General features: G+C 39.4%; 2 protein-coding genes across 2 annotated transcripts in view; both read left to right on the top strand.

The window, feature by feature from the left end:
* Positions 1-9,554, top strand: part of gpc3 (glypican 3) — a 114,818-nt gene extending 105,264 nt beyond the window's left edge. The window contains exon 8 of the mRNA XM_057349827.1: positions 6,375-9,554. Within this exon, the coding sequence (XP_057205810.1) occupies positions 6,375-6,553 (179 nt within the window). The 3' untranslated portion in view covers positions 6,554-9,554. The remainder of the gene's footprint in view (positions 1-6,374) is intronic.
* Positions 9,555-13,232: 3,678 nt separating this feature from the next.
* gpc4 (glypican 4) overlaps positions 13,233-19,231 on the top strand; it is a 31,911-nt gene continuing 25,912 nt past the window's right edge. The window contains exon 1 of the mRNA XM_057349749.1: positions 13,233-13,938. Coding sequence (XP_057205732.1) covers positions 13,785-13,938 — 154 coding nt within the window. The 5' untranslated portion in view covers positions 13,233-13,784. The remainder of the gene's footprint in view (positions 13,939-19,231) is intronic.

The raw sequence follows: 19,231 nt of genomic DNA, 5'->3' as shown, positions 1-19,231 counted from the left end.
AATATGGATACAGAATTAAAGGGATAGTTCACCCAAAAAGGAAAATTCTGTCACCATTTACTTAAAAATGATGTATGAACAAACCTGCATGACTTTCTTTCTCTTGCAGAAACCCAAATGAAGATATTTTAAAGAATGTTGGTAACCGAACAACGGCGGCATCCATTCACTTCTATTGTATGGACACAAAACCAATGCAAGTCAATGGGTGCCATCGCTGTTCGGTTACCAACATCCTTCAAAATATCTTATTTTGTGTGCTGCAGAAGAAAGAAAGTCATACAGGTTTGTTCATACACCATTTTTGAGTAAATGATGACAGAATTATGCCTTTTAGATAAAGTTATTTATAAAAACAGACTGTGCTTAAGATTACTACTTTACTGAGATTTTCAAGACGAACTTGTGAGTACTGCATAACAGTGACTGTAAAATGTATGTTAGGAACGGCTTATTTCGAGTATTTAATTGGCCAATGGGTTGGTTTTGTTATGCAGATCTGGCAACCCTGGCCCCACCCACTATAGTCTCTCTCATTATGCAGTGTGATGTAACTGTGTTTTGGTGTACTGCAGCTGTGCACTGTGCAACAGTTGTGTCTTGGTTTGCTGTAGTTGTGTCTCGGTCTACTGTAGCTGTCTTCCTGTGCAACAGTATATTTGTTTATTCGTATGGCTGTAGTTGTGTTTTGTTATTTCTTGCTGTGTCTAATCGGACTATAGCTGTGTTGTACTATGTTTTAGCTGTGTCTCAGTTTTCTGTGTCTTGGCCTCCTCACGATTGGCTAGTTTTTCTTGGCTAGCTGCTGGCTGCCTGCTGGAGTGGGCCTGTGGTCAGGGTGATGGGTGTGGAAGCAGACGGTCACATTCCTCTTCTGTCCACAGCAGACCCAGCAGCAGCAGCAGTATTGACCTGAGAGTGAAGCTTACAGCTGCAGGGACACTGTGGAGAATATAGTGTGTGTTTACAAATTATCTTACATTTGTTGAGATTGAAGCGGTTTTTGTTTGTTATAATGGCTTTTTTATTATATTATTATGACAATTCTTAATTTTTAATTATTTATTGTTTAGCAGTAGTTTTATTATATTGAATATTATTTTATTTTTATTTTTTATTTTATGATATCATTATATAATATGTGACCCAGTCTGTAAAAACCAGGCTAAAGTCTCAAAATGAGCATCAAAGTTTAATTCTAATCATTAATTTCACTCTGATGACATGTCTCTTGACATGGTATTGTTAAAGATATTAAAGATATCAAGATGATATGTTCACCTAATGTTTTTTACCTTATGTAGGATGATTTCATGTAAAATTTTAACAAATGACTAGATGGGTTTTCACAGACTGGGTGACATTATATTAATTATTTGGTGATTTTTAATAGTTTTATTATATTGATTATTATTTTGTTATATTGTTTCCAACGCTTTCATAATATAATATTTCATTGTGAGATTAAAATCTCTGCTTTAACACCTGAACAGTTAATGTGTACAACAATACAATTGCTGACTTTATTGACTTTCAGCTGGTGCATCAGAATCTGGTAATCTACAGCAAACCAGTAGTTTAATGATATTTTGTGATTTACAATCCATTGCTTGGTATGATAGCTATAAAAACAACCGTCTGAAAAGGTAAATGGTTTTCTCGTTTCTGTTATGAGGAGCGTTTTAGCTGAAGGAATCTTTGTGTTTTCACAACCCGCCCCGGCTCCACAAATGTAGCAGCAATGTGGACCATTATTGGCCACTTTCATAAGAAGCACCTGTGTTTGGAGACTGACATTCCATGCGCTTTATCTAGTCCTGAAGAGCACCTGTAAAGCAGACAGTAGCTCCAGAATAAACACACCAACTGTATGTCCAGGTGAAGGTCTGTCTGGCAGTTGTCACTGATCTTCTGTGTTGTCTGATGAACTGTATTTCAGATCATTTAAAAGACCTATTGGGTTTTGATGAATGTTCCAGACTATTTATACAGACTGATGAGAGTGTATGAAGTAGTATATGAAATATCTTTAGTGCCAAGTTCATGTTTATACTTTTGTGCATTTTGTTTTGTGAAAGTTTGTGAATGGTTCTTGTCCGATCAGAAGATACTGCTATAGTGCAATGGTGTTGTTGGAGGGCATTGCTATGCAGTTGCTAAGGTGTTCTGAGTGGTGGTTAGCACGTTGCTTTGTGGTTGCTATGGTGTTTTGTTTGGTTGCTAGGTGGTTCTGCTTTGATGGAATTCTACAGATTTTTAACATTTTTTTAACAAAAATCTTACATCTGAATGCATAGAAAAGTAACAATACAGTCAGTTGGTACCTCAGGAGAGGGCCAAGGTTCAAGAGTCACGGTTGCAACTTTTATTAGGGTTTTTCTTTTAATTTTAGTGTAATTGCAGAAATCTTAATTTGCTGGATTTTACCTGGATTTCTAAAAAGGTCCTGAATACTGTCTAACACAGCAATAGACAAACACTTTCTGCCTAGTTAAATATCATGCAAGCTTATATTTTCATTAGGGCTGTCATACGATTAATCGTGAATAATCACATCCAGAATAAAAGTTTGTGTTTACATAATATATGTCTGTGTACTGTGCATATTTATTTAGTATTTATATACACATACAGTACATGTATACATATTTAGGAAATATCTACATGGACTTATCTTAAGCATATGCAAGTATGTTTTTATAAATACAAAATTAATATGCACAGTACACAGACACGTACAGTATTATGTGAACACAATCTTTTATTCTGGGTGCGATTAATCGCGATTAATCATTTGACAGCACTAATTTTCACGTCTTTATTGAACATACCATATAAACATTCACAGTTCCCCATCATGCTTTTCTGCAGCTTTATGAGTGATAGCAACATGTTTAGCATCATACCACTAATAAGAATTCTCCTCACGGTTCTCGAGTCGGTTTGTTTGGGAGTTGTTCAGCATCCTGTATTGTTGCTTTATTTAGAACAAAGACTTTCTCCGGGGTTAAGAGAAACATATAGCATAAGAATCTAAACACCCACGTTCCGTCTCTTCAAACACAAGGGACTTTTAATTCTTCTTCAGCAGGTTGAGAAACAAACCAGCTCTTTTTTCCGCAGTTAGCTAGTGTCTCATTCTTACTGTGGAGGGCTGCAATACACATCTCGAATTAGTTTCTGTGTTTCTGTTTGTTGTGTGTGATGTATTGCGCTGCTGGCATTAAGCCGGCCCAAGCCTACCATTACCAATTAATGGCTGACTGTTGACCTTTCACCTCTGTAACCGGAGCTCGTATCTCTGTGATAAAGCCGATTAGACTCTGCTTGCATGGTGGGGACTCCTGGGGACTGATACTCCTGAAAACCGATAGCCTCTGTGAGCCTTTCTGCTATTGCTTCAGACTGTCCCATGTTGGTCATGTCCATTGTTGGGAGCGTTGTCTGTTTCCTATATTTAGCGTGCCAGCCTCCACATACCCGTCCCACTAATTGCCACTAATTTTGTTCGGGTTATATCAGATCCAAGAACACGAGTTTACCGGGCCGTCTTCCCGTTCTATGGTTCCTGACAACGTCATTCACACTATTTAACACAAGTGTTTGTGGCTCATTATAACAGGATATTATTAGTCACATTGTGGAGTTGGGCCGTACACATGTTTGTTGTCATCCCTGTTTTGAAAGCCTACAGCGGAAAGCTTGTGGTAACCATAGACCCTTTTCTACGCCCTTTCAGTTCCAAACTCTTATTTTTGTAAAAAGAGTTTCTCTCCTTGAACATTTCTTAGGACCTCTCATACACACACACACATATGCAGAACAATAACCTCACACACTCCAAAACACACACACACACACATACACATTCCTCACTCGCTTATTCACATGAACACACCTTGTCTGATTTAGGGTGTAGTGTATATAAAAGCTGTATTGAATTACACCTCAGCTTTAATTGGACTCGTGGTACAGTGAGACGCTGTCACAATGAAAAATCGGCCTTTCAGGGCCAGTGGAATGTTTAACCGCTGGCTTGTCGGTGGACGTAGGGAAAGAAAAAGTTAATTGTCCTCTGGCTCGCGTTCAAGCTCTGTCGTAATTGCAGAGAAATCTCGAGGAACGTTCAGCGCAGAGGCTTTATTTATTTGCCTCCTTCCTCTGTTTTAAAGTCGGCTGTGCTAAAATGGGCCCACGGGCATCCAGGGGACCCCCTGAGAGAAGGCCTCCATCTCTTTTCTGCGCTAGGCCTGGTTCTCACTGGCTGGCATGCTGAGTTCAGGGTCTAGAATTAATTAAGTCGCATGCTTTCCTGTTGATCCCACCACTACGCAGCCGCTGGTCCAAATGGTGGACTTCCTCCCTGTGGGCTTAAATCCCTCCAAACGAAGGCAGCGGTATGAAGAGGTTGCTTTGGATGGTATTAAACGTGGCATGTGATCTTAGTTGCTGAGATCGAATTTCCCCTCCAGTGGATTCAATTGAAAATGCGGAGAACATTAACATACGGACAGGACTAGATTAACGCACGTAGGGAGTTTTTCTTCCCGATCCCCCATTGTGAATGGGCAAGGTGCATATAATTAAAAATGTCCCACTTTGTTTGGTCAACAGACTTTTACAGAGCTGTAAATTCTTGTGGCTTTCTGCCAATGGTGAGATAATCACTAGTAAGTCGTTGTGTTTACATCTGACCATAAAAAAAGAAAAATCACAGATGATGTCTCACTTTTGCATTTATTCATTTAGCAGACGCTTTGATCCAATGCCACATACAGTTAAGGACAACAACAACCAAGTCTCTTTAATATTTCGGTTATTTCTCCTGGACATCAGTGAGATTCAATGAAAAGTTTTCTGCATCTTAGATATTTCTCCTGAATCTCACAAATGTCTCTATTAGAGTTTAAAAAGATTTCTTCAAAATGTCACAAAGTGAGCATATATTAAGAGACCCTTCCAAATGTTCATTTAATCAGATGTATTGTGGCCATTCCAGTCCAGTGTCTGTTGAATTTTAACTAAATCAAACCTCAGGAGTGACATGAAGTCATCCAACAGCAATGTGAAAGACTGACAGAATGACAAGACACATGAAAACTGTAATAAAAATCCAGGTTACAAAAAATAATTTGTAACTTTTCCTAAATACTAAATATTACTGTTGTAATGCTTAAAAGTGAATATGAATGTGTTATCTTTGCAGTATTTGAGGTCTGAAATAATACAGAGCATCTTTTCTGTTTTCATTTTCTGCAAATACATGCAAATAGAAACAATGTTTTTAATTGAAATTTGGGATAAATATTTTTAGTAGTTCATAGAATTTTACCTACTCTGTACATTCAGAAAAACTAAAAATAATTTTGAAATGGTCTCTTAATTTTTTACGCAGCTGTATTTTAATATTTGTCCCACTTGTTTATGTGTTTTTACCTTAAACAAATTTAACTAGTTGATAAAAACATCAAAGACTAAGTTGAAACTTCAATGAAACGACCGTGAACTCAAATTAAACAACTGTCAGCATCAAATCTCTTGAGTTATGAAAAAGCAACATCTGAGCAATAAAATAACCTCTGCATGTGTACTGTGTGTATTGCCTTGTATTTGCTGTTTTGTGGATCTTGATGTAAATGCAACAGACAACAGGAATTTGAGATATGTGCCACATGAAGTGGGCAGCACGTGCGTCTTGGGTGAATATATTTCTCCTCTGCTGGATTGAAGAGACACATCACAGGGGATACTTCCACACATAGCTGGCGTTCCTCGTCATTCTTGACTTTATTACTGATATCCTCTTTCTTTTCTCATAACTCTTGCCTCAGCTCTGCCGCCTTCATGTAAGCCGCTTAACCCAAATAAATGGGAGGGGCAATGACTGATTTTTAAGACAGTACATCTCAGCTTTAGATGTCTTTTCCATGTATGTGGATGTGTTTAGAAATACAAAATTAATATGCACTTAATTATGCAAAGTTGTGTTGATATATTATGTAAACACAAACCTTTATTCTGGATGCCATTAATTGTTGAAGAACACTGCCATATTCCCCAGTCATTCTAGTAGGACAACAAAACTCCCAGTAAGCACATCATCTGGAAAACATTGCATTTTTTATTGCACACAGAATAAATATTGTAAGATTCACTTACATTGTAAATCATAAATGTAACAAAAATATTTGCTGAAAATCATTCTTCCATAGCCAGTATTTTAGTAACATATTGCAGATGAACAAAAGTGATGTTCGAGATGAAAATCCACACAGTGACGTGCTCTGGGACTTTTCAAACATTTGAAAAGATTTGAGCATTTTATGTTCTGCTTGTCTTTTTCTAATCTCCATCCAATATTTTCTCTCTCTCAGACTTGGCAGATAACTTGGCAATTGACGATTTGACGCTTCACGAGTTACTGCTGACTCCTCGATTGGCCACAGACACCCACGGTGGAGCATCTGTACCCGGAGCAGCACGGGCGGCGTGCCTTTCCAGTGGAACCTTCCTTTTTACCATCATCATCTTTATAATTCTGGATCTCCAGTGATCTTCAATCTTCTCTGAGCATCTTTAAACTCATTTAATGAGAGTTTTAAAGAGACGTTACTGATGCCCATGTGTACATACAACTCCATGTTTCAGCCAAGGACAGGGGAACCTGTTTTTCTTCTCAATCTCAAATCTTACATTAACTTTTTTACATTTTTTGTGGAATTGAGGATTTAAGCATAATTTTAATGCCCAGACTATGACAGCTCCATTCTTCTACAGCATAAAGAGAACCTACTCTACGAATACACATAAGAATCATGTTCTTTCCCCTGTGTTTGTATGCCACACAACAGCCATGTGTTTTACATTGAACATGGCCTCCCCTCTGCTATACACATGCCGTTTTACACAAAGGCCAAAGCCTTCTGTAGGAAAAGGAGTTCAGTCTCTTTTAAAAAGACAAGGAGACACTGCTTTCGCGAGTGAATGGGCAGTTAAAGGAGAAGTAACCGTGACCAGAGGAGTCTGGGAATACATACAAGTGCTCCAGCGGGCACAGGCTATCGCCGACCGTCTCTCATATATACACTTATGTGAGCTTTTCCTCTGCCACTCATTTCCTGTGCAGTAAATGACGCTTGGAGTACTGCACATCAAGGCATCGGCATGTTGTTGTGAAACCGTGTCCTTACAGGACGACACAGCTGTACTTAATTTTCAAAAAAAAAAGAGAGAAGATGCTTTTAAACTTTTTATTAGAATGCTGACTTTCTCTTTTCATAAATTGTGGTATTTTATATTTGTCTTTGTTTTGATGTATCTCGTTATCTTTTGGGCTGCCTCTTTTATTCTTTATTTTCATCAAATGTTTAATTAGAATGATGTGGTTAAATAGAAACTTCCTCTTTACTTCCTGTTTTTTCCTTCCATCTTTCACAGGTCACCATAGCATTTGCATCCAAGAAAAGATGTCGATGGCTTAATAGATCGGTGCATGTCAAGTATCTGACCATTTATCTTCATATGCAAAGGGCTAAACATTTGGATTCAGATCAGATTGCGCCTCTGATCTTGCTTGGAAAACTTGCTGTTTACAAATTGACACTTTTTTCTTTTATAAGTAAATTCATTTCTGATCTCTGTGGTTCGTAAATGGAACCTATGATCTGAGGGAGTGTCTGAAACTCTGTTTTAACCCCAAGTTTGTCCTGGTTTCTTATTTTTCTCAATTACATCCTACAAACTGTTCCCTTTTATTTTATTTTAAATGATTTGTGAAGAATAGTTTTGTTTCGTTCTAAAGCTACTTCAATATTTATTTGCCCGTGTGTTGATGTTAATTGTCCTGCTGTAAGATTACAAGCAAATTCTTGCATTCCCTGGTAATCCCTCGGTTTCAGCGGCAACGGAAGTTCACTTTGGGCCAGCCACGTGCGTCCGATGAAAACCCATGACCTTGGCTCTACAAACTGAGCTAAAACACAAGCTTTCTTGCACTAATTAACTATTCTGCAGCATCCAGCCTTTTTATTTTAGCATGATGGCCCGGTCTCTCCTAAAGAAAAATGAACCATGCTTTACAGTATGACCAGATCTCACATGTTTTATATGTTTCATAAGTTTTTGAGGCGGATGTAGTGTTCGATTCCCCCCCCCGCTTTTTGGCCAAATAGCTATGTGTTTGGTTTTATATGACTACAAAATCTTTTCGCACATTGCAGCTTGGTCAATATTATGCTTCATGCCAGGCTCCACTTCTAACTTCATGAGGTTCATCAACAATAATGCCTTCTTTTGTGCCACCCTCTACAACCGGCCAGTGATATACAGAGCTCTTGATATGGTTCACTGGCACCTTCACGTCGTTCTCAACTGAACCCTGCAGTTCCTTCACTGATCACTGGCCTCTCTGTAGCTTCTCTCACAGGTCCCCTTGTTCAGAGTTTTGAACGACAGGCTTTTCTGGACAATCTCTAGGTGGTTAGGTTTAGCCCCCACTTACTGATGCACCGCTGGCACATTCAAACACTTGGATGATGTTTGTATCCTTTTGCTAATTTAAACATTTGTTTTGCGTTATCTGTAATCTCTCTGTAATGCTCTTTTTGTCTTCATTTTCACAGCTGTCCTTCAGATTCACAGCCTAGATAATGATCACTTATCCATGGGGTTTTATCCAGAAGATGTGGTAGTTATTTTAATGAGTCACAGGTAGAGGCCAATTGTAAGTCAATTGTGTGCTTGTTAGGGCAGTTCTTTCGCATCTGTGTAAACTTAGAGCTTCTGCAATACAGCAACTGAACAGTTGAACATTTTTCTTTTCATAAAAATAGACATTTTAGTTAAAAACATTTCAGTTTCACAGCGTAGAAATGAAAAAATCTATTTAGTAATTCACCAAAAGGATAGGTTAGGTAAAAGTCTGACAGAGAACTGTGTTTAAAGGGTATTTATAGTGACCTATGTGATAAAAACACCTGGCTGAAAGTAGTCACAAATCTTTTTCTGTTTACACGTTAAGTTGAAGGCATATACACTTTACAAACATACTGTTTGTGGTTTGATGGACCGATATCAAAATCTCAACTTAAATAGTTTGCTTTCAATACAGTATGTAGTAAATGAATTACCGGTTATGGAATGTGTTTAGTAGCGTAATTAAACTCTGAATTCTGCAATACTGTTTATATACTGGTGCTGATTGCACAGTGGGGGAGCATTCAAGGGCCATTTGGCACATCTGAGTATATTTGAGCTTGCCTTGAGCTGTTTAATATCCAGAGTACAGGGGGAGGGGGAAAATGGAGCCCTTCATTCACGTCAGGATACAGTTACTCGAACCTCATATTAGTAAAGCAACTGTCCCGTCTCAGTACCTGCTTTTCTATTAACCAGTGTACAGAATGTTTAGTGGTCAATACTCATTTTCAAGGTCGAAGCTGTTATTTCAGTGTATCGAATACTGTACAACCCAAATGCTGTTTATTTGTGACAATAACGTACGTGTGTTATAATTTCAAGTTTTCATGTAAATAATAATCAAATAAAAATGTTAAAATCACAAGCGTGATGTTGTTATAATAGTGTGAAATGCCGTCCCAAGATTTTAGATTTCATTTGTCACATATAGTTATTTAAACAACTTGAAATTAAACGAAATCTGGCCAACTAGACTGTGTAAATATTTAAATATAAGATACAACCACCTGATCTCATGGGAATTCCTAACTATAGTACTAGGTGAGTAATTCGTATCGATTCGCACTTTGTGAATCGTACACTAATGTACGACTAGAAAAAAGCAATACTGAAGCCCCACCCCTAACCCCGCCCCTAAAGCTAACGTCACTGTCGCGAAAGCAAATCATACTGTAATGTGCGAATGAGATCGTACGAATTCATGTGAATTAGCCCAAATTAGCCACCTCATAAAATAGTTGTTTTTGCCGTGAGATTGTGTTGCATAAAAATATAAAATGGATAGAGAATGTAAAGATAAATTAACACAATCTCACAGGAATTTGTAACTATTTTAAGAGGTAGCTGATTTGTATGAATTCGTGCAACCTTATTTGTACGTTTTAGTACGATTTGTCATCGAGCACGTGAGGTTAGGTTTAGGGGTGGGGTTAGGGGAGGGGCTTCAGTATTGCGTTTTTCTAATGATAGTACGTTTTTGTATGTTTCACACCATATGAGTTCATACGAATTAGCCACCTACCAAAATACTTACAAGGTTGGATAAATCAGCGTAGATAAAAAAAAAATATTATTTAAAAATTCAGTATATATTTACAACTAAGGAAATAAGTGGGGGTAAATGAAAAGAAAGATCAAGAGTGCTTGTGTGCATGAGAGAGTGAGGTGTGACATTCAAAATTTCAGTAGTATAAAAATGCACATTGACCTAATTACACAAAGTGAAAGTCAATGACTAATGTATTATCAACTCTGTCAATCTCCATTTCTGTCTTGATTATCTCTTCTCAGTTGACACACAGACACACCTGTGGTGCCTCACACCTACAGGTGCAAATTAAACCTTATTTTGTCTGTGTTTATATTCGGTTACCACTCCACACCCAACAATCCCCCCCGAGTGTATTTAACTCTTTATCTCGTTACTACTCTAATGTGACTGTGAGGCTGTGTTCTTATTTTCACACTCAGGTTTCTCTCGAATGCAGATAAAGCATGTTACTTCCTTCTGGTCTTTTCTCTCCTCAAGCGGTAGAGACACGCTGGTTATCAGGCGAGAGCCAACGGGTTACAGAGAGAGCGGCAGAGGGGCTGTTGGTTACACTCTGAATGTTAATGGAGGAGTGAGAATGGGCAAACAGGCCCATTGAAATGCGCAGGTTGAAGGTTTTCTTAGGGTAATAAAGTGGCTATACAGGGATCCTCCATTTTTAGGACCAACTGGTGTTCTTTGTTTAGGGTGGCACAGTTACTGAGGCTAATTGTGTTCTCACTTGTTTATTGCTACAGTGTTATTGTGATTCTGTGGGTGAAAATCATCTCCATAGTAATGGGCCACTATTATGATGATTCACATGTGGATTATTATTAGAATGTCAAACACTGTTGCTTAAATTAGTTTGTATATTGCAAGAATTACTAAAAAGTTAGCAAAATTAAAATGTTTATCTTTCTTCCGTAGAACACAAGAGAAGATATTTTGAGAAAGGTCTCAGTTTTTTGTCCCTATACATTCTTGATGCACCAACATTCTTCAAAATATCTTCTTTTGGGTTCTACAGAAGAAAGAAAGTCATACAAGTTTGGAAAGACACAAGGGTGAGTAAATTATGACTTTTCATAAGTAATAATTTACGAATTTTCAATTTTGTTTTTTTGGGGGGGTACACAAAGTTACGACCTTTCTACAATTACTAGAGACCCGATAGAAAAACATTCAGATCACTTGTAGACTTAGTTCACCAGTCATATAGACTAGTTTTATGCCACTTTTACTGTGCTTTTTTGTATTTTCTGGGCTTGACATCCTGTGGCCACATGAAGTGTTGCTGTATGGATAACTTCTACAGAAAAATGAGAAGCATTTTGTGGGGAACGCTTTCTTTAACTACTCAACATCTTTTCATGGAGAAGCATCGCAGATCCACGGATTTGTCCATTACTAAGTATTCTGAGAAAGAGAGCTCTCACCTTTTGTCTATTGAGTGTAACGCCGGTCCAGTCTCTTATACCCACAATCAATGAACCCCAGAACCCCTCTGCAGATTCTCATTGGCCACTGGCTTTCCCAGCTTTGGTCACACAGCATGAATGGGGCAGGCTGAGGAATGCGGGGACACAATAGTTGGAATGTCAGTTTGCTAAGAGCTACCCCCAGATCACGCATAAACACACACACACACACAGTCTCAACAACACATGGATACATACACATGCTCCAGCAAGTCCAGACATGTCAAAGCGTTTAAGGGTGCTCTCCGTGTATGTGCACTTCCAGGTTAACAATGAAAAACGATTAGTGAATGGGATTTAAAAAAAACAAAAAATCACTGCATGTAAGGCAAAGCCTCATTTCCACATGAAAAACATTAAGGTGGGCTGAGAGACCATCACTCTTGGTTAAAGATACTGCCGCATTTTGATACAAAACTCTGTACCACCTACTTTTTTATGAAACCAAAGTATTTCTATCATTTTTCAAAACACATTTTTATGCAAATAGAAAGACCCAGAAATGCAGGAAAATATCTGGGATTTGAGTTACAGTCTTATTTTCCAAAACAGTTTCATAACTACTGGCCGCAAGCACAGCCGCTCTAATTATGGCTTGTGTCATTGTTGGAAAGACGGGCTGTCGTCCATGAGGACTGTCATAATCTGAGAGAGATGTTTTGGTTATGTTGCTTGTCATGAGAGGAGGGATGAGATTCCACCGTGCTCTCTCCCTCTCTTGCTTTTGGCCTCGCTCTCCCGTTCCTCCTAACTGTCATTGGGCTGCTAGCCACACCACAGCTCTTGCAGTTCTGTGTCACATTTCATGACATGCGGACATATCAGAGGGTTACGTTCTCACCTATGTTTAGTGCTCTTCTGGTGAGCAGAGATTGATGACTGTAATAAAAAGAGACGACTTTCAACTACTGGCCTAAATAAATTGTTAAGAGAAATAGAATGTTTAATTTATGTTTGTTCGTCTGTCTTGACCATTAATTTAAAAACAATTTAAATCTTAGACTTCTAAAATAAAGCTTTGTGATTTTTCTCAGTTTCAGGCGTCATACATTTTGCACTATTGAACTCATACTACTTCCAGTCATGCATTAGAGACTGAGCTGGGCAAAATGCTCAAATAAATATTAGGTTAATTTTATATAAACATGGGTAGATAATGAGAAATACTGTTCTGAAATACTGACATTTATTGCAGTACCTAAAAGTTCTGAAATTCTGCATTCTTTTATAACTATTATGCATGTAGTTTTGTTCTGCAGTTTTGATAACAAAATAAACAATTACTTGAAACTCAGATCTCAAGAGTGTAAGACACTCTTACCTACGAATCAAACAGTCAATAAAACCTCCTGTAAAATGTCAAGCCTCTACTCAGATCAGGAATGGTTTAAGCATTAAGCACACGACTATTGGGAGCAGACTGTAAATGTTAATATGTTTAAGGCAGTGTAAGCTCCAGCGGGCGCCATGCTCCACCCCGTGTGTTTCGCGTGGCCATCTCTCTTTGTCCGGAACTCAGTTGCGTGCTCGCGCAGCCCTGACTCTGCGCTGAGATCTCGCCGCGCTCACAAGTGACTCCTCCATTCCCACTCAGCGTCCCGAGAGAGGGAGAAAACTTTCCTGAAACTTTTTTATCACCATTACATCGCGTCTTCTCCTACAGAGCCAACGCGGATCTCCTCAAGCGAAGAAACGGGTTAATAAGTAACTTGTCTTTACCGCACGGTTTGAACGTGCGTGCGCATTTGTAGCGCTTGGCTTTTCGTACTTGTGCTTTTGTTTTTCTTTGAAAAGTCTGAAGTTTTAACGAAGAGCGAAACGTCGTGACTTCGTCGCCTTTGTTTTCTACCTTTTGGTCACTTTTAATCTGTTGCACATTAACGGGAGTGTTTCGCTCGCCGAGGCCCGGAGTTTTATTGCTCGAGACAAAAATCAGTTCGCTCGAGCGTTTAAAATCAGTGAAGTTACACAGATAGACGGCGCATCTCCATGAGGAAACCCGAAGTGGGAATCGAAGAGATCTCGTGACTTCGTTTTATTTTTCGTTGGTGCTCCATTGCTCAAGGTAGTCGGCGATGAAGCTGATAGCTCTATTTACTGTATGTCTGTCGGTGGTGGTTTTGGCGTCGGCTCAGGCTGAACAGAAGTTAAAGAACTGCAATGAAGTCAGAACTGCGTACAGCTCGATAGGCTTCAACGTCAACGATGTTCCCAACAAAGGAGTGCATGGTAGGTTGACTTTACATTTCACTTAGTCTTGTGTTAAGTACATCCAGTTTTAAACGCTACATGGCAACAATTTGTGTAAAATGTAAATGTACAGCTATACATAGGTAGAGTGCGAACATGGTAGTGCAGCTACAGTGTGACTTTCAATTGCGTGTGTATTTTTGTTCTGTTGTCACACACAGTTTCTTTAAAAACCCACTCCTTGAAGAATATCATCAGGTCTTTAGTCTGTTCTTAACATCAGATTCAAGTCGCTTTCACAAGCCTGAATGAATGTTACAACACTTCACATTGTAAATAGGCTATTACTGTATCTTTGAAAACTGGATGCAACTCATGATTACATTTCTATACAAATGTTACGCACACCCTTGCGCACCCCCAGCTGTTGTCTTTGTGTTACAAAGTGTCGTACTTTGTCATTGTAAGCGAGAGTCGGTCATCGGACAGTGATTGTCATTCAGCAGAGCTAATGCTCATGTAAATGCAGTGATTTTTATCTGAAGCGGCACTAGGGGCTGGGGAGCGTAACAAGTTGCAGTTTTTAGCTCCTCTTTAAGGCCCGGGTGGGAAAAGCTAGCCGCGGGACAGTTTATAACAGTGCCTTATATCCTCTTAAATACAAGAGAAAGTTTCTCTGTCTCGGAAGACAGATTGTGCATTAGAGGGAGAGGACGTTTGTAGTGCGCTACAGATTGAATAACTCCTCTATAGTCCATTGTATCCACAGCCAGAAACAAGCTTTAGGTGACTCGCACTTAATTTGACGTGACACACTTCTGAAGAACGCATTGTAAACTTTTATTGCTTTATATCCAGTGATCCTTTGTGAGGACAGCTGTTGGTATTTGTTCTTATGAAGATTAAAACTATACTGCATGCATGACTGCAGCAGCTAGGTGAGGGGGAACAATCTGTCCTTCATTTTCCCCGTACTACACACCAGTCCAACAGGTCCATTGTTTTCCCCAAACTGTCATTGTAATGCAATCCTTGAGTGTACCCTGACATTTGTCGTGTTTTATTGTGTCCGATCTCCAGTTTTGTTGTGATGGCTTCAAAGAATGAATTATAAAGAGTTGGGGAAAGGTTCTGGTGCTGTGCGCGTGTGCCTCTCACAATGGTACACAATATGCATTGGGACCCTGTTTGAGACTAACCTCAGTTAGCATGTCTTTGTTAATAAGAGACTGAGATAATTGATACAGAGAAACTGACAAGGTCTGCTGTCGCTGAGGGGTGGAGGTCCTTAAAAAGCAAAAAGGAAGCATAAAAAAGCCCCACTTTGGCTTAACAATGTCTCCTGTTGCTAGGGAGAAAATGGTGCACGGAAGAACCTAATTGAACTGGTGGTGGCCTCCTGGTTCTGGCTTTCATAGCTGGCTGGCCCTCATCACTTTGTCGTCAAAACATCTTTTTTATTCTTTCAAAGTCTTGAATTGTAATTCCATTCTCGATTGGTTTGGGCAAGTCCTACACAACACTAATCAGGCGAGTGGTCAAAATTACATCTCATCCATGACGACATTTGTGCGTTCCAGCAATTCATCAGCGAGGGTATTATTATTTGTACACTGAGGCTATTTTTGTGTGTGATTCTTCAGTAAAGACACTCAAGACATTGAATTGAGTGTTGTTTTGCTTGTCATTATCATAAACCAGAAGTATAGAATTTTGTTTTAGGCATGGCATCCAAGTGGCTTTTTATTGAGTTTATTTAACTTTCTTATACTTACTTATAATCTTTCCAATAAAGCATTTTTAAGTTCATGTCAGAATCAGATAGTTTTGAGGTCATCTGCATCCAAGTTTCTTTCCTGGGAAACTGAACCAAGAATATTGGTGACTCATCTTGGACTGTACAAGATTTTGTCCAAATTCTCTTTTTTTCCCTCATACTTTTAACTATCCATAGCAAATCATGATTTGTGGTTGATAAAGGTTGTTTAAAGCGTTTAGAATCCAGGAAAAGGTTATAACACCATCGAGTATAACAAATGCTTTGTGTATCTTAATATTATTATTATTAATATGACATTGAAGGTGAATGTTGTCATGTGAAATTGGTGAAAATTTTGTATGTTTCTCTGCTGGATAATCATGGTTTTGTAAAGAGATTTCGAGGGCAGGAGCTTTTGGTTAAGCAGAGGTAAGATCTTCATGGTCAGAGAGCCTCTCTAGATCCTCTCTGTTTGAGAGGACTGTGGATTATTGCACTTTAGGACGCTTCATAGTTCTTTAAGCCCAGAAGTACACAGATTCCTGCTGAGGACTAAACCGCACCATATCCTCCAATCCTCAGCTAAACCAAAAGGAGTGCCTGCCCTTCTTATAAAAAGCCTCACTGCCTGCGATAGTTTGATTGGCCTAGACGTTGTGAAACGCATGTGTCAAGTGCCTCCCGCCCAGTGGCAAGCGGCCCATCTTCAAAAGATTTAGTGGAGGGGTGGGTAACATTGACCAGATTGATATCTCACCATGTCAACAGCTTCTCATAGAAATCCAGCAGAACACTTTTCACCGCTTGTGGAAAAATCTGTTTTGCTTTATGTTGGCAGTTTGGTCTTATGTCATTCCTCAGGTATGGATAATGGAAGAGATCAAACATGTTTCCACCCCTTTCTCCTGAAAGATTCATCCCACTCATAATTACTTGTGCACATTAGTACTGAAGCTCAGGAAGGCTATGACCTCACCCCGCTGGCCTCTTTATATTGTAGTACAGATCAGATCTGAATCGGACGCACTTAAACTTTGGCGTTAATACATAGAACACCTCAACCATGATTAGTGGAGTTTTTCCGTGAGGCAGTCTTCTTTTTTTTTAAGTTGTTTGTGATGTGAATGGCTTGCTTGCATTGTCATTTTGATATATAGATAATTGTGTCATGTGATAAGCTCTCATTTTGAAGAAGAAACATCCCCACCCTCTAGACATGCAGAATAGCGTGTTTTTTCCATTCAAATGTAATTTAAATGAACACAGTTAGAATATTTTGGTTTAAAAAAATGTTAATTAGTTTATTGTCTCACTTGGTAAAATGCAGACAAACTTCTTTTTCCATTGACAGTTGCATTTGAGTGTCTCACAGAGTTGATCAAGCTAATAAGTAGTTCATTCATGTCATGTTAATGAGAACTCAGTGTCATTGTGTCAGTTTAGATAATCAGAGGATAATTGCTCAAGTGCTGTAATGAAAGAACAAATCATCTTTGTTGTCACTGTTGGCAGCTGGGTGTATCAGGGCAGTTGTCATGAGTTTATTCAAAAATAAAAATCCTCATGTAGTAGTATAAAGAAGAATTAACTGTCAGAGATTTTCATAAGAAATCAATGTTATAATTTTCTAATAATTAGTGTTTAGCATGTCCATAAACTTTTTTCAATGTAAGACATCATGACATTGTTTAAGATGCTGTGATTGATCAATGAAGTCATTAAAAGTGCATGTATAGGCCTAAGTATTACAATTAAATTAAAATCGATTTAAATGTATAGCATGTAATGCTGGTAGATGATGCTGTCGCTGCTGTCATGTCAGCCTTAATGAGATCTTGAATTGTCGATTGATAGTAAAATCAGATCACAGATTTTGTTTAAGTAGTCTGGGAGCAGTTGAAATGATGGTAACCTCTGAGCTGTGCTCTCTGTGACCTGTTCCCAGTGGCTAACTGCCTGTAATTGAGTTTGGCTATCAGGAGGAAGTTGTCTTGTGAATAAGAATCAAGCAGCATTTGGTGTAATGAGCAGACGCAGTGAGCGTGCGTGTGCCTGGACATGCTACTTGGCTTTTTATCGCTTTCCAGAAACAGAAATCGGTCCTGGGGCTTGTTCCTGACAAGACTCTGGCTTTCGGGCTGGTTAGACATTATTATCGGTGGTATTTACCAGGGTCTGTAAATACAGAGAGATACATACTTCTCTCCGTTATACGCAGTAAAATTAAAACCAGTCTATCTGACTTTTCTTGATCTCCCTTGTTCAACACCCCCCCAAAACAATCCCAAAGAGCGACAGCCCAGTGGGGGGTAAGTGCAGTGTGTGGGAACAATGGGGCAACCCTTTTAGTTCGAATCTGCCCCCTCCTTAGCGCATTCCACAGGGGACCACCAAGACCTCACTGGGACCTCAGAGCCAGAGACGGCAACAAAGACTCAGCCGGAGGAGCTTCAACAGAGGATTGACTGACCGTTAAATGAAAGAGAGGGGAATTTTGACTGACACAAGAAGGGCGGCAGCGCAAAGGAACTTAACATGTTACTAAGAGGAGCTGCCACCTCGTATGATTGAGCGAGAGAGTGTGATCCGCTCGCAGGGAATGCGGGGAACGCTGTGAAATGTGGCCCAAGGGTGGATTCATGAGCTCTGACTCACCCTGACTCGTCTGTACGCTCTAAATAGGGCAGATGTGCACAGACATGAAAAAGCCCTACACTTCCTCAACTTCCCGTTTGTGGGATTTGTGTCTCTCGTGACATTGTTTGTGGTTTTCCCTGAGTAAATCTGGCACTGTACAGAGCGATGTCTGATGGGCGCTGTGTAAAATCTGGCCCTGCATTTGTGGCTTTCCGCACTCGAAGGCAGATAGTGGCTGCCACTGAAGTTCCTTGTTAACATGTCCCGTTTGCATGCTGTTAAATTGACACTCCCTGGGCCCCCAAACTTGGCCGATGGGTCTGTTTCTGTTCTTTTGCATCTCGCTGGATAGTGAATGCTTTGAAGGAAGTGCTTGTGCCAAAGTAGCTTTTATACACTTAAAAAAAAACGTTCTCTCTCAATTTGCCCCAGTCTTTTCACCTCTGTGTGTGGGAAGGTTTCCAGATGATTTTCATTCTAAAACAGACAGCTACAGCTATAGCTTTGAAAACGCTCCCTCCCATGGCTTTGTTATCAGGCATTAGCATGGCCACTATGTGGTTGATTATTCCAGCAGAGACTTACTGAAGTCTTAAGGTTTGGATACAGTTCTCTTTTGGGACATTCCCTTACCCTCATTCCTCTACAAAAACTCCCCGTGTGTTATTTGAGAGGTGCCGTGTCTTTTTTTTGTGCAGGTTTCAGTCAGTGTTCAGAGCTCTGAGATCCTCTTTGGTCCCTCCAGAGGTATACTCTGCACATTATAAATTCTTTACGCCTCCAAAAGCTGAATAAACTCCAACACATGAGCAAACCTGGAGGTGTAATGCAAATCAAGGTCTTGTGAGAGCTTCCCCTTTTTCCACCAACATCAGAATTAATAATAATCTTAACTATCTGCTAGGGGTGTGACGAGACGCTTATCTCACGAGACGT

The sequence above is a fragment of the Triplophysa rosa genome, linkage group LG13 (assembly GCF_024868665.1).
Source record: "Triplophysa rosa linkage group LG13, Trosa_1v2, whole genome shotgun sequence".
Classification (NCBI taxonomy): domain Eukaryota; kingdom Metazoa; phylum Chordata; class Actinopteri; order Cypriniformes; family Nemacheilidae; genus Triplophysa; species Triplophysa rosa.
Note: the sequence above shows the minus strand (reverse complement) of the source record. Positions and strands in the feature narration are given on the sequence as shown.